Source organism: Terrapene carolina, unplaced genomic scaffold (assembly GCF_002925995.2).
Source record: "Terrapene carolina triunguis isolate 2854851 unplaced genomic scaffold, T_m_triunguis-2.0 Scaffold96, whole genome shotgun sequence".
Taxonomy (NCBI): Eukaryota; Metazoa; Chordata; order Testudines; family Emydidae; genus Terrapene; species Terrapene triunguis.
Window position 1 is genome coordinate 40,532,776 of NW_020664447.1, and position 13,288 is coordinate 40,546,063.

General features: G+C 43.5%; 1 protein-coding gene across 1 annotated transcript in view; it reads left to right on the top strand.

The window, feature by feature from the left end:
* The window catches only part of LOC112104898 (cytosolic phospholipase A2 epsilon-like), a 53,550-nt gene that overhangs the window by 4,132 nt on the left and 36,130 nt on the right, over nt 1-13,288 (top strand). Inside the window, exons 3-4 of the mRNA XM_026651253.1 lie at nt 2,357-2,442; nt 12,791-12,927. Coding sequence (XP_026507038.1) covers nt 2,357-2,442; nt 12,791-12,927 — 223 coding nt within the window. The remainder of the gene's footprint in view (nt 1-2,356; nt 2,443-12,790; nt 12,928-13,288) is intronic.

The window sequence follows — 13,288 nt, forward strand, 5'->3', positions numbered from 1 at the left end:
GGGAGATCTGGATTCTATTCCCTGTCTCTGCCTCAGACTTCCTGTGTGACCTTGGGCAAGTCATTTTATGTCTGTGTGACTCAGCTGCCCATCTGTAATATGATGAAAATGCTTACCTGACAGAGGTATTGTGAAACTTCCTGTGTTAATAACAAATATTTAGCCCAAGGCATAAGCCAAGTAAAATGGTGCAAAGCTCATCCAACTACAGAGCATAATACAATGAAAGGTTCATGTATATGCACAAACGTTTGCCTGATTTTTGGGTATGGTGGAGGCAGTCAATTACTGCCTGTTGTAGCACGGTAGTGATTGTATTTGTTTTAGGAAAGCATGCCCAGGTCTGTGGCACTGGATATATAAGAAGTGTGACCATTTACAGAAGAAATCCCACTTGTCTTTTCTGTCTGATGCATTATCAGAAAGTTTTATGAAGTCATGTGAAATCTCATTAGGGGTGTGAAATGGACATTAACCAAGGTCCTCTTTGTCTTCCTTTAGAACTCTTGAGTAGCTATTTTTGCCTTCTTGTATGTTTGCCACTAACACTAGAAAACACAGCGAAGGAGTTGAAGATGGTTGCTTCTATCTAAGCTGAGGCCAGCTCATAGTTATTACAAAGGGCTCCTTCCATTTGGGGGTTGGAGGTTAGTTTTTGTGTGTGTGGGTTTTGTTTGTTTGTTTAAGGCTTTATTTAAAGGGAATGTTAACCTCCAGTGCCGTAAAAGTCCTAGGAGCATGAAGGAACTGCTATTTCCATTAATAGTGCAAATGGCCAGGGTTCCTGGTTTCAGGAGATGCTATTTTGTTCAGGGTAACTTTAATGTCTGCCAGTTTGCTGGTAGGACTGGACCATATGCAGCATTTTGGAACGAAGGAGCAAGATTTCTCCGAATTGCCCTCCCCTATAAAGAGTAAATCTCATTTTCTCTTGTCTTGGAGACTGGCTTGTTAAAGGACTACCAGCCCCCTTCAAAGTGATTCCTATATCTCAGGGTAGGATGAATAGGGAAGATCACTGCATATCTCTCCCTCCTTTGAAGAAGTACTAGGAGGGAGATGGAAAGGCTTCCTGGAGCTGCCTTGCTCTCGGAGGGTATGTCTACATAGTGAGCAGCAGTCTGTTCAAAGCCCGGATTGACAGACTTGGGATCGCACTACAGTTCTAAAAACAGCTATGTAGACATTCAGGCTCGGGCTGGAGCTCAGGCTCTGAAGCCTAGGGAGTGGGATGGGCTTCAGAGCCTGAGCTCCGACCGAGCTGCAACATCTACACAGGTGTTTTTAGTGCCGTATAGCAAGCCCGTGAGCCCGGATTGTTGATCTTGGCTCTGAGACTCGCTGCTGTGGGCTGTGTAGACATACCCTGCAAGACTTTGGCTTTGAGATTTTCCCTTTCTGATGGTTTATTGGCAGAAAGCAAGAGAAGTTGAGGTTCTAAACTGAATCTGGGTGCTGTGGAAACACAACCCAGGAAGACTTTTTAGAATGACATTTTTTGGACTTACTCAGGACCCCACACAGTCATAGAGAAAGCCCAGACCACGCAGAGGGAAAAGCACCAGCGTCCAGTCTACACTAGGACTTCCACAGTTGCTATGGTGAAGAATTCCTTACCATGCTGAGAGTAAAGGAGGCCTAAGTGGCAGGCCTACACTAAAAAGAGATTTGCTATGATTAGTTGCCACTCACCTAATATAGGAGAGAAACTAACCATGTGGTCTGTATTGGTGGCCACTAGTTCTGACAAAATTAAAATTCTACCTTTTGAAACAAACAAACCAAAGTTTTTTTTAATTTTTTCTTCTTACATCAAAAAACTGCATAAAAAGTAGAAGCCTCTAAATGGGCCTTGAATTTGATTCTAAAACATCAGAGGATTTTGTTAAACCATCACACAAAACCAAAGAGAATACCCCTGATTTTGTTTAATCAATATCTCATGCTGGGATGTTTTAGGTACGAGAGACAATTTAAATCAAGAAATTGTCTTAGATGATTAATATAGGAAAATTGTATTGTTGGCTAATTAAGGTTCCTCATCTGTTGGTTATTTCTTTCGTTTGCCTTTCTTCTCTGCTCTACATCTTGCCTGGGAAGCTGAAGAGTTTGGGGTCTGATAGGAGTGATTTTTGTAAAATGGGGGATGGAGTTACGGTGGGGAAAGTTCCATCTATTACTGAGTTATGTTAAGGGTGGAGATTTCTGGGATTTGTTTTGTGGGTCTTATTTTTGACCAATTTGTTATTTTAAATAGGCTCCATGAGTAGCAGTCGGGCTCCTTTTAATGCGTTGTTATAAATTACAATAAATAAAAACATTCCATATGATAATGTTCACACGTATATTTTATGTGTCATTTTTCTACCAAGGAAGCATCACTTTGCTACTTGCTCACCGTAAGAATCATACGAATGAGAAATCTTCCTCGGGGAGACTTTTGTGAGTACCTTTACTGTTCCTTTGGGGCTCCTCATAGTTCTAGAATGACTGAGAATACAGATGAGCAACAACAGTAATTCATTCGTGAGGTAACTTAATTCCAAGGATGAATCTGACCTCAATTAAATCAGCAGAATGACTAAAGCAGCAGTGAATTTGGCCATATGTGTGTTGTGAAATGGACCCATGCACACAAATTATTTCCAGAGAATATTATCTACAGTCCAGTTCCATGAGGACAAATAACTATACTGTTACCCACATACAGTAGAAGTGCAGTTTATCACAGATACTTGGAGTAGTGAAGAGTGTCTGGGCTATCATACATGTTCAGAATATTGTCAGACTATAATCAGACAATCAAATTATTATTATTATTTATTATTATTGTAGTAGCACCTGTCATGGAGCCAGGACCCCATTGTACTATTGCTGTGGGACTGTGGCTTTTTGAGCTTCTAGTAAAGTGCTCTTAAACAATTCCCACTTATCATTCACATTTTCCTCATTAACTTCCTCCTCCCAGCTGATCTGGCTCATAATTGTTCTCAGATTTGTGGAAATTGGTATATATATAATTGGTCTGGACTTTATTCCTTTTCCACATTATAAATGTGATCAAGTCATGATCACTTGTACTTAAGCTTCCATTAATTTTTATTTCTGTGATCAGTTCCTCTTTATCTGTCAAGAGGAGGTCTAATATAAAATTCCTCTGGGTTAGATGCAACACTTTTTGAGTTAGGAAAATGTCCTCTATATAATATTTAGCAATTCCTAGGATGTTTTCGTACTGGCAGCATGAGATCTCCAGCATATGTCAGTCAGATTGCAGTCCCCCGTGATCATGCAGCTTTTTTCCCTACACATTATAAATAGCCTAAGTAATCAGTCATCCTGTTCCCTAGTGCGATTTGGTGGTCTGTAGCAGACAACAACTAATACCCTATCTTCTGTTTTTTGTGTGTTAGAACATTGATCCATAAACATTCAAGATACTATTTTCTGAGTTATCAGTTACTTGGAAACAGGTAATGCCATTTTGACAGAGTGCATTCCCTCTCCCACTTTGCCCACTTGATCTTTCCTGAATAAGTTATAACCATTGATTTTAACATTCCAATAGCGTGACTCATCCCACCAGGTTTCAGTAATACCAACTAGACTGAATTTATGCTCATAAATCAGCAATTCCAATTCTTCTTGTTTGTTAGCCAGGCTCCCAATATTGCTGTTTAGGCAATTAAAGAATTTCTTCTCTTCATGTCCTTTGGTTCCTTGATTAATTTTGTTCTAAATACCTTGAGTTTGTGCTAAATCAGTGCTCATATCTTCCTTATTTTTACCCTCCCCTATTATTATTAGTTTAACACCCTCCTGATATTCTAGCCAGTCTGTCCTTGAGGAGATAGGTTCCCCTTCTGCTGAGGTGGACACCATCCAAACTATACAGCCCCCTCTCCCTAGAAGGTGTACCAATGTTCCACAAAAACAAACCCCTCCACCCTACATCACTTAGTCAGCAATTCACTTCCAGAATCTTCTGCCTTCTCTCTTCCTTTACTTGTGGGACAGGAAGGATTTTGGAGAAGATCCCTTGGAATCAACTGCCTAGGAGCCAGGAACCACTTCAATCATTCACTCATAATAATCAAGAGACTTCTTGGAACTTTTGTCCCAGATAGTTCTATATACCACAGGACTGATTCTCCTGAGATCATATGGGGTTTACATACAGACCAGTTCCTTGGAAAGTATATAAGACCTAGCAAGTCAACTGATCTCTCGATGCCTCAGTTCCCCCTCTGTAAATCGTGGATAATAATACTTCCTTTGTCATGTCTATTTAGAATGTAAGCTTTTACATGTGTTTGTACAGTGCCTGGCCTAAGGGGGCCTTGATATCAATTAGGGTCTCTAGGTGCTACTGTAAGACAGCTTCTAATAATCACAAGATATGGCCAGAGGAAGAGACACAAATATGTGCTTAAAAAAAACCCTTGCCCTTGTGACTGAGCTGTCCACAAGTGGGAAACTACAGCAGCAAGCAGATTAGTTTGGGGATTGCCCAAGTAATACCTGGTTCAAAAGGATTTTTAATGAGACCAGTTAGACAAGAATTAAAAATGAGGCTGAAATGACTTAGTGATGGGAATAATTGACTAATCAAGGACACGTCTGAGGTCTAATCCCAGCTCAGCTGCTGACTCACTCTGTAGCCAAGGGCGACCCATCGATCTCTGTTTCATATTCTATCTGAAAAATTAGAATAATATTTAAATACTGACTTCATAGAGGTGCTGAGGATTAGTTAGTTTATGCTGTATAAGGATTGAAATATGTACAGTGTGGTGTAAATGTTAACTATTTTAATTATTTTGAGAAGAGTTTTTTACATGCAGATAAAATACAAGTAACAGGCATTATCAGCAAATGCTACTGCATTTCCATACTGACATTTGGAACACCATGTTCCATGACTAGGAGCCCTAGTCATGGTCCAGGATCCCATTGTACCAGGAGCTGTACAAACACAGAGCTCACAATCTAAGTATAAGACAAGAGACAACAGATGGATACAGACAGCCAGGGAAGCACAAGAAAACAATGAGAAAATATTAGTCAGCATAATCGGCAGTGGTCTCTGCACACCAGCTGCCCAACCATTATTAAGTTTTTGTAGGCATCAATGCAAGGAGAGTTTTGAGGAGTGATTTGAAAGTTGACCATGAGGTTGCTTTGCAGATATTTACAGGGAGCACCTCCCAAGTGTTAGGGGCAGCTTGGGAGAAAGCATAAAGGTGTTTGTTTGAAAATTTAACAAGTTGGCAATAGAAGCTGGCATCATGGGCTAATGGGAGGTGAGCATTGATGACATGAGCAGATGAGAGGTAGGGTGGGGATTGGCAATGAAGGGCCTTGAAAGTGAAGACAAAGCAACTTTTGCTTCTGATACGACAGAGAAGGTGGATCCAGTGGAAGGATTCAAAGAGAGGAGTGACACGGTCAAAGCATCGGGCTAGGAAAATTACTTTGGAGTGGCATTCTGAATGGATATGAGTGGGACAAGACTGCATTTGTCAAGGCCGGAGAGAAATGCATAGCACTGGAGTGGAAGGACTGGATCCTGCGTTTCTGACATCCCAGTGCCTAACCACTGGGCTAGAGAGTCATTCTCACTCTTTTGCTGGCCCAATACATATTTAATTATTTATACACAGTAGAACAGCTTCAACAGGAGAGATTGAAACCAACCTAGCCCAGAATACCGCTTACCCCAGTGAGTAGGGCACCGTGCAGGGATGGGAAGACCAAACTCAAACCTCTTCTCATTAGGCAGAGGTGGGAATGAATTTGGGTCTCTCAGATCCTGGGTGGGTGTCCTAGTCACTTAACTAAAAGTTATAAAGGGACTGGTGGCAGCGGCATATGAATTTAGGAGTGGTTGGTGAGCGCCTACAGTGTGGGCTCTGCAGGTGGGGGAACACCTCATTTGAGGATTCCACTGGGACTTAGGCATCCAGGCATCTAGACTGAGCACATGCCTGCTGGCAGAAATTTCGGTGCCTAAAGAGTTAGGGAGCAGCTGAGTGGGGGTTTTGAGGATCTTGGTTGTCTCTCAATATTGGACTTGTTCTCCTAAGTCTTTTTATGGATCTAGCCCAAATATCCTCTACTCATGGTCTTAGAGATTCTTATGGGAATAAGGGGAAGGAAGTCAGAGGCAGATTTATAATAATAATAATGCTAAGTACTCTGAAAAATCAGGCTATAGGCATCTCAAATTGGGTATCCAAATTAGTGGACACTTTTAACCTTAATCTTTCTGTGTCTCAGTTTCCCACCGGTAAAATGAGGAGCACCCCCTCCACCTGCCATCTCACAGGAGAGTTGTGAAGCTAAATTAGTTAATGCACATGAAACTCTCAGATATGATAGTGATGAGCACCCTAGAAAAGCCCATGAGAAAATTAATAATTCTGCATTCCAAGCAGGGTTTGAATAAAGCACTGAGCCATGCATTGAGAAGAAAACAAAAAACTGAACAGCTGCTTGTTCAGTGAGCCCAATCCATCCTCTGTGCTGAGTGTGGCAGGTGTCCTATGAAAACAACACTATGTGATCAAGTGACTGAAGACTATCATAATGCATATACACAAAGAGGCCAAATAGAGATCGTATAGGTAACCTTAATTCTGGAAGTTCCTAATTGTTGAGTGCTTGACTTTTCAACCTTAGCAAAAAAAAAAAACAAAAAAAACCTTACCAACTTTTCCATAGAGCCACATGATATTACAACAAAAAATATGGTAAATAGCTACATAACCATTGTGTTTTAATTAGAACTTATAGACAATATATTCTACACTGCCTTAATCACCATCCACTACTTTAGCATCTCTCAGTGCTATGACTTACCTTTCTCCTTGGATAGTGAGCTTTAGCAGCTAATGCAAGTGTGCCTACAGGTTGGAGAGCCAATAGAAGACTACCAATTTTTGGATAACTTTTGTAATTTTTAATCTGCTTTGTGTTCAATATAGGAGCTAGTCACCTTCCCAGCTGAGTGTATTTGCTTCTGCTGTTTTCTTTTTGACCAATATTCAGCCTTCCTGGACTGCCAGTTTTGCACTGTTACCTGTCCATTAACTATTCTCTCCATTTCCACTTGGACAAAATTTCCCGCTTGTACCCTGAACTTCCATTAGCTCATGCAGGTGCGATCACCATTGTTGGTTTGGTCAGGAGCTTTTACGCTTTCTTGACCTATGTACCGATCACCAAAAATCCTGACTTGGGATTTAGGCCCTGTGACAGGGCACGGCTCTCCACTGCTGTCTTCTCACACAAATGGCCTTAACATCTCCGGTTTGTAAACACTGATGTGTAATTTATCTCACCCACCACCTCTTTACGGTCCTCCACAGCAGCTCTGTTTACAGTGACATACAAACATTATCCCATTTTGCCAGAGTCACGACATCTCTCCATGCAGAGATCTCTCACTACCCCGGTCCTACTAGCCTCTCCTTCTCATTCATTCCCCCTTTGCACTTTCTTCCTGTGTGCCTTTCTGCTTTTTCAGTTAATGGGTTAACTAGCCTGTTAGCTCTCCCAGCTCAGACTGATCTAATAATTAGCCCCAGCTTCCCTCAGTCAGGCCCTTCTATGGGAAAATTAATTGGGCTTACAGGGTGCTGGTTCAGCTGCTGGTTCTCAGCACTGTCACAGGCCCCACTCCATGATGTGGCTCCCATCCAATATGAAGTAATCTCTGGACAATGTTTAATTACTTAGGTTACATCTCTCTGAGAATTTCAAGTTGGGTGTTTTGTAAGAGTGTGTAGGTGTGCATGCTCATGCTGAAATCTAATACTGCAGTTTGCTAGCAGAGAGCACCTGTCAGCAGCTTGGCAATGATTGCATCTGTTAGCGCATAAGTGAGGGTGAAGAGACATTCTCTGCAAGCTGACAGAGGAGCGTTACATCGGCCCCTGGTCTTGCCACTGGCACTTAACTGAAGCCCTGTGATAGGGCCTCTGACAGTGATACTTCTGGTTCCTGCCTATTGTCCTGCTCTTGCTGCTGCCACCATGGGTGTCATGGCCAGACTCTCATTGCTCCTATGTGTCTCCACTGGGGCTGCTGTGAGAGTCCTAGCAAGCAGGAAATTCAGGTGGGGACTTTAGGATTTTTGGGTATGTCTTCACTGCTGAATTAGCCTGGACTCTTACCTGGGTGTTGCCCTAGCTCCCTTCTGATTCACACACAAAACTCTCTCACCTGAGTTCAGTGGTGCTTTCAACCAGGGCTAGTGGGGCTTGTCTGGGGCTGTAAACTAAAGCCCAAATGAGGCTTTCACTTATGCGACTCCCTTTGCAGTGAGACTAGGCTTAATCACTTGAGTCCTGACAGTCCTCCAATGCCTTCCCACAATTCCCTCATTACCTTAGAAGGATAGACAATTCACTGGTTTCATTGTTGACATTCCCAGCAGAAACTCAAATTGGTTGACACTTACTTGATGCTACAGTTCCTCACAAAGTCTTTTCTCAATAGTTCTTTCCAGCCACTTCACCATGTGACTCAGTAACTTGATGAGTTGGTAATTACTACATTCTTTCACATCCCCTTTACCCTTAAAGATAGAGACCAATATGATCTTCCTCCATTCGTCAGGCATTTTTCCAGTTTGGAGGATTAATTTAAAGACATTTGTCATCATCACCACTCCCTCATGACCTAGTGCTTTAAATGCCTTGGTTAATACACCATCTGATCCCACATTTCATTTTTTTTAGTATTATCTGAATCTCCACCCTGGTGATAAGTCTTGTGAGGTTGTTGTTTGCTCATACTTCCCTCACTATTTCCTCAGATTCTCTTCAGTAAGCAGTTTCTCACAAAACAACTGCCCTCTCCTAATGATTCCGCCATCTCATTTTTGCTTTGACATGTTTCACAACTCCCAAGTGCTTCTTTGCCTGATACTGGTTAATGGGGATATTCCTTTTCCCACTTTCTTCGTAAGTAGACCCACATATAAGTCTTTCAGTATTTGGCCCTTGGCTTCTGCAACTGTTCATTTCACTTTTTTTTTTTTACCAGTTTGTATTCCTCATAACTTTGCCCCATTCTTACTTTCTGCCATCACTTAAACCTTTCCTCCTTCTATACAGCCTCTAGTACATCTAGGGTGAGCAGACAGCAACTGTGAAAAATCGGGACAGGGGGTGGGGGGTAATAGGAGTGTATATAAGAAAAAGACCCCAAAATCGAGACTGTCCCTATAAAATCGGGACATCTGGTCACCCTAAGTACATCGTTGGGCCACCACTACATCTCCTTTCATTTGTACACACACAGCTGTGCACTTTCTGTAGTATGTTTGAATATTTTCCCCTGAACCTCATTGGAGTCGTCATGGTTGTTCGGTCATTGTCCAACCTTCATCTCATCCTTAAATCTCAGATTAACTTGCCTACACATGGGCCTCCACCATTTTATCCTTTGTTGCACAACTTGACTTTTATCCTACACTAGAATTTTCATAAAAAATCTGTTAAAGCAATTTGTTGCTCTGCAATCTGATCTCCTGGAATCACTTTACAATCTCCTAGGGTTTTTAAATCTCTCCTTCTAATCAGGAAGTAGTCACTCTGGGACTTGTTGACATCACTCTTGTACTTAATTAAGTGATCCTCCCTCTTTGCAAAGTATGTATTAGCAATAATTAGGCCATGGGCTCTGGCTAACTCTAAGACATCCTAACCAGCTTCATTTATGGTTCCAAAGCCTCGTCCTCTGTGACAGTCATCATAGCCTTGTCTGTGTTCTCGCACAGAGCCGTTGAGATCTGCTCCGATGATTAGGAACTCAGCTTGTGGTACTTCAATTATGACTTGGTTAAGTACTATCTGAAATTCCTCCTTCTCCTTTGTTGTACAGCCAATGTGTGGCATATATAACGTGAAATATTTGGTCTTTGCTCAGTGCTATTCTAGCTTGCATCAGGCAGTCACTCTTCCTTTGCATTATCATTATTGTTACTCAGTAATATTTATATTGTTGTAGCCCTTCAAGATCCCAGCCAGTGCTGGGCACCGTACAAACACTTAATAAAGGGCAGTCTCTGCCCCCAAAGAGTTTACAGTCTAAAAAACATGAGAAGCTGCACCATTTGGGAGTGAGGAAGAACTTAGTGTCAGAACGAGTGTAAGTAGCCTTGTTTTGGGTCTTTAGACAGTGCCAGGGGTAAAAGCATGGAGTGAAGTGATGCTCCCCCATTGGCTTGCAGGGACCATGATGCCACCAGAACTGACCCTCCCCATGAGAACACCTCACTGATACCTGACTGTTTGAATATTTACGTAAGAGCCTTTGGTGAGGGACCTTGTCAAAGGCTTTCTGGAAATCTAAGTACACTATGTCCACTGGATCCCCCTTGTCCACATGCTTGTTGACCCCTTCAAAGAACTCTAATAGATTAGTAAGACACGATGTCCCTTTACAGAAACCATGTTGACTATTGCTCAACAGTTTGTTTTTCTATGTGTCTGACAATTTTATTCTTAACTATTGTTTCGACTAATTTGCCCGGTACCGACGTTAGACGTCTGTAATTGCCAGGATCACCTCTAGAGCCCTTTTTAAATATTGGCGTTACTTTAGCTAACTTCCAGTCATTGGGTACAGAAGCCGATTTAAAGGACAGGTTACAAACCTTAGTTAATATTGGAGGAGATGTGTCATCTGTCTCACTATACTAAGTTCATGAACTATACTGGGGTGACCAAATGCGGCTCGTGAGCCACATGCGGCTCTTTTACTGTTAAAGTGCAGCTTGTGGCACTTCCCAGTCCAACCCCCCCCCCTGCCTACCAGACTCAGGAGGGAGCTCAGAGTTTCTGCCCTGTGGCAGGGTGGTGGAACTAGGGGCTTCTGCCAGAGACAACTGGTGCCTGCTGGGGGGGCGGGGGGCACAATTTAAAGGTTTGCCCCTCCCAATCAGCTTGAGTCATGCCCTCCCAGGTACACCCCCCTCTTACCCTCAGTGGCTCCTCCCTGCAGCTCCCAGGTGTTAGCTCTGCGTGGAGAGGCAGTGGCAAACAACTGGGAGCTGCAGGGAGGAGCCACTGCTTTAGCTCCATGGGGAGAGGCAGCAGCAAAAATAGTGGCTCTCCCTGCAGCTTGGCCGCTGCCTCTCCCCATTGCCGCAGCTCCCAGCTTGCCGGCTCCAGCAGCTGCCATGCAGGGAGGGGTCCCGGCAGCACCATCTGTCCAGTGGGGAGGGGGTTGTGAAGGGTAGGACTATAACAGCATTTAAAAGAGAACTGGATAAATTCATGGTGGTTAAGTCCATTAATGGCTATTAGCCAGGATGGGTAAGGAATGGTGTCCCTAGCCTCTGTTTGTCAGAGGATGGAGATGGATGGCAGGAGAGAGATCACTTGATCATTGCCTATTAGGTCCACTCCCTCTGGGGCATCTGGCATTGGCCACTGTTGGTAGACAGGATACTGGGCTAGATGGACCTTTGGTCTGACCTGGTACGGCTGTTCTTATGTTATGTTCTTATTCTACAGGGACATACTTAGCATGACTGATGGTGAATGTTTCCAACAATTTACCTGGATTGCAGAGCTATGTGACCTACTGAGACATGATGTTGAATCAGTTTGCAAACAATGCTAAGTGTTGCCTTGCTTGCTGAGGATAGGAGCTGCTTTCCCTGGGATAGGCACTCTTCTTCTAAGACAGGGGTGGGCAAACTGCGGCCCGGGGGCTGCATCAGGCCCTTCATACTTTTTAATCTGGCCCTCGAGCTCCTGCCAGGTAGCAGAGTCTGAGGCTTGCCCCACTCCGGTACTCCAGCCAGGGAGGGGGTCAGAGGCTTGTCCCACTCTGTTCGTGCTGTGGCTCTGCATGGCTCCCGGAAGCAGCAGCTATGTCTACGCTAGAGAGATTACAGCGGTGTAGCTGTAAGATCTTTCATGTAGCTGTTCTGTGCTGATGAGAGAGCGCGCTCCCATTGACATAATTAAACCACCCCCAATGAGTGGCGATAGCATGTCAGCAGGAGAGGCTCTCCTGCCGATATAGCGCTGTCCACACTGGCGTTTATGCCAGTGTAATTTATGTCCCTCAGGGGGCTGGAACATTAACACCCCAAGCGACATAACTTTTGCGGACATAAGTGGTAGCATAGACATAGCCTTATACTAATGTGAGAGGAGACTCTACCTATTATCTCCATGGAGTCACAGAGAACACAAACCACTGTGCTACCCTTGAAGAGGTTCAGTGTGTACTCCTTCCCACCCTAAGTAGGATCAGCTCCACTGATTGGCATGGAGGGAGGATAGGACCATGGCTCTCCCTATGTGATAAGTCAAAAATTGGAGTGCTTATCTAAATCTTGAGGTTTCACCCATATCTATTTCTAAATTACAGATATGTAAATAAGATTCCAAGAAGAGAGATTTTCTTCTTTTATGTTTTATCAACAAGCTTAGGGTAGGATTTTTTTTCTCTAGACCCTTCCAAAGCACTAAGAAATGTGTGACATGCAAACTGATATACCATCTCATGTAGAGAACCTTGTAATTATGTAAAAAGCAACAGAGAGTCCTGTGGCACCTTTAAGACTAACAGATGTACTGGAGCATAAGCTTTCGTGGGTGAATACCCACTTCGGCAGATGCATGTCTGATTGTAATTATGGATTTTCTTATTGGTTATAATGTATATATATACACACATACATATATAGCATGTATGTGTTTGTGTGCATATATATAGTTATAAATTGCTACATTGCCAATTATTCTGTACTTTTCTCCAATAGTAAGCCAGTCCGATTGCTACGTGAGCCTGTGGTTGCCGACCGCTTCAGCTGAAAAAGTCCGGACCAAAACTATCAAGAACTGCAGGGATCCAGTGTGGAATGAAACCTTCTATTTTAGGATCCAGAGTCAGGTCAAGGTGCAGAAAAAATGCCGAGTACTCTCTCTTGTGTCCAGAGGTGAAAGTAAGCTGGTGCGCCGTACTGGGGCGGCCCGGCTTCCCCAGGCAGCAATTTAAAGGGCCAGCAGCAGTTGGAGCCCCAGGCTCTTTAAATTGCCGCCAGAGCCCCGCAGCGGGGCTCTGGGGGCTATTTAAAGGGCCGGAGCTCCCGCTGCCTCTACTGACCTGGGCCCTTTAAATAGCCACGGGAGCCCCGCCACTGCTACCCCAGGGCTCCGATGGCTATTTAAAGGGTCGGGGCGGTAGAAGCAGAAGGGTCCTTGGCCCTTTAAATAGCCCCTGGAGCCCTGCTGCCGGAGCCCTGGGGTAGCAGCAGCAG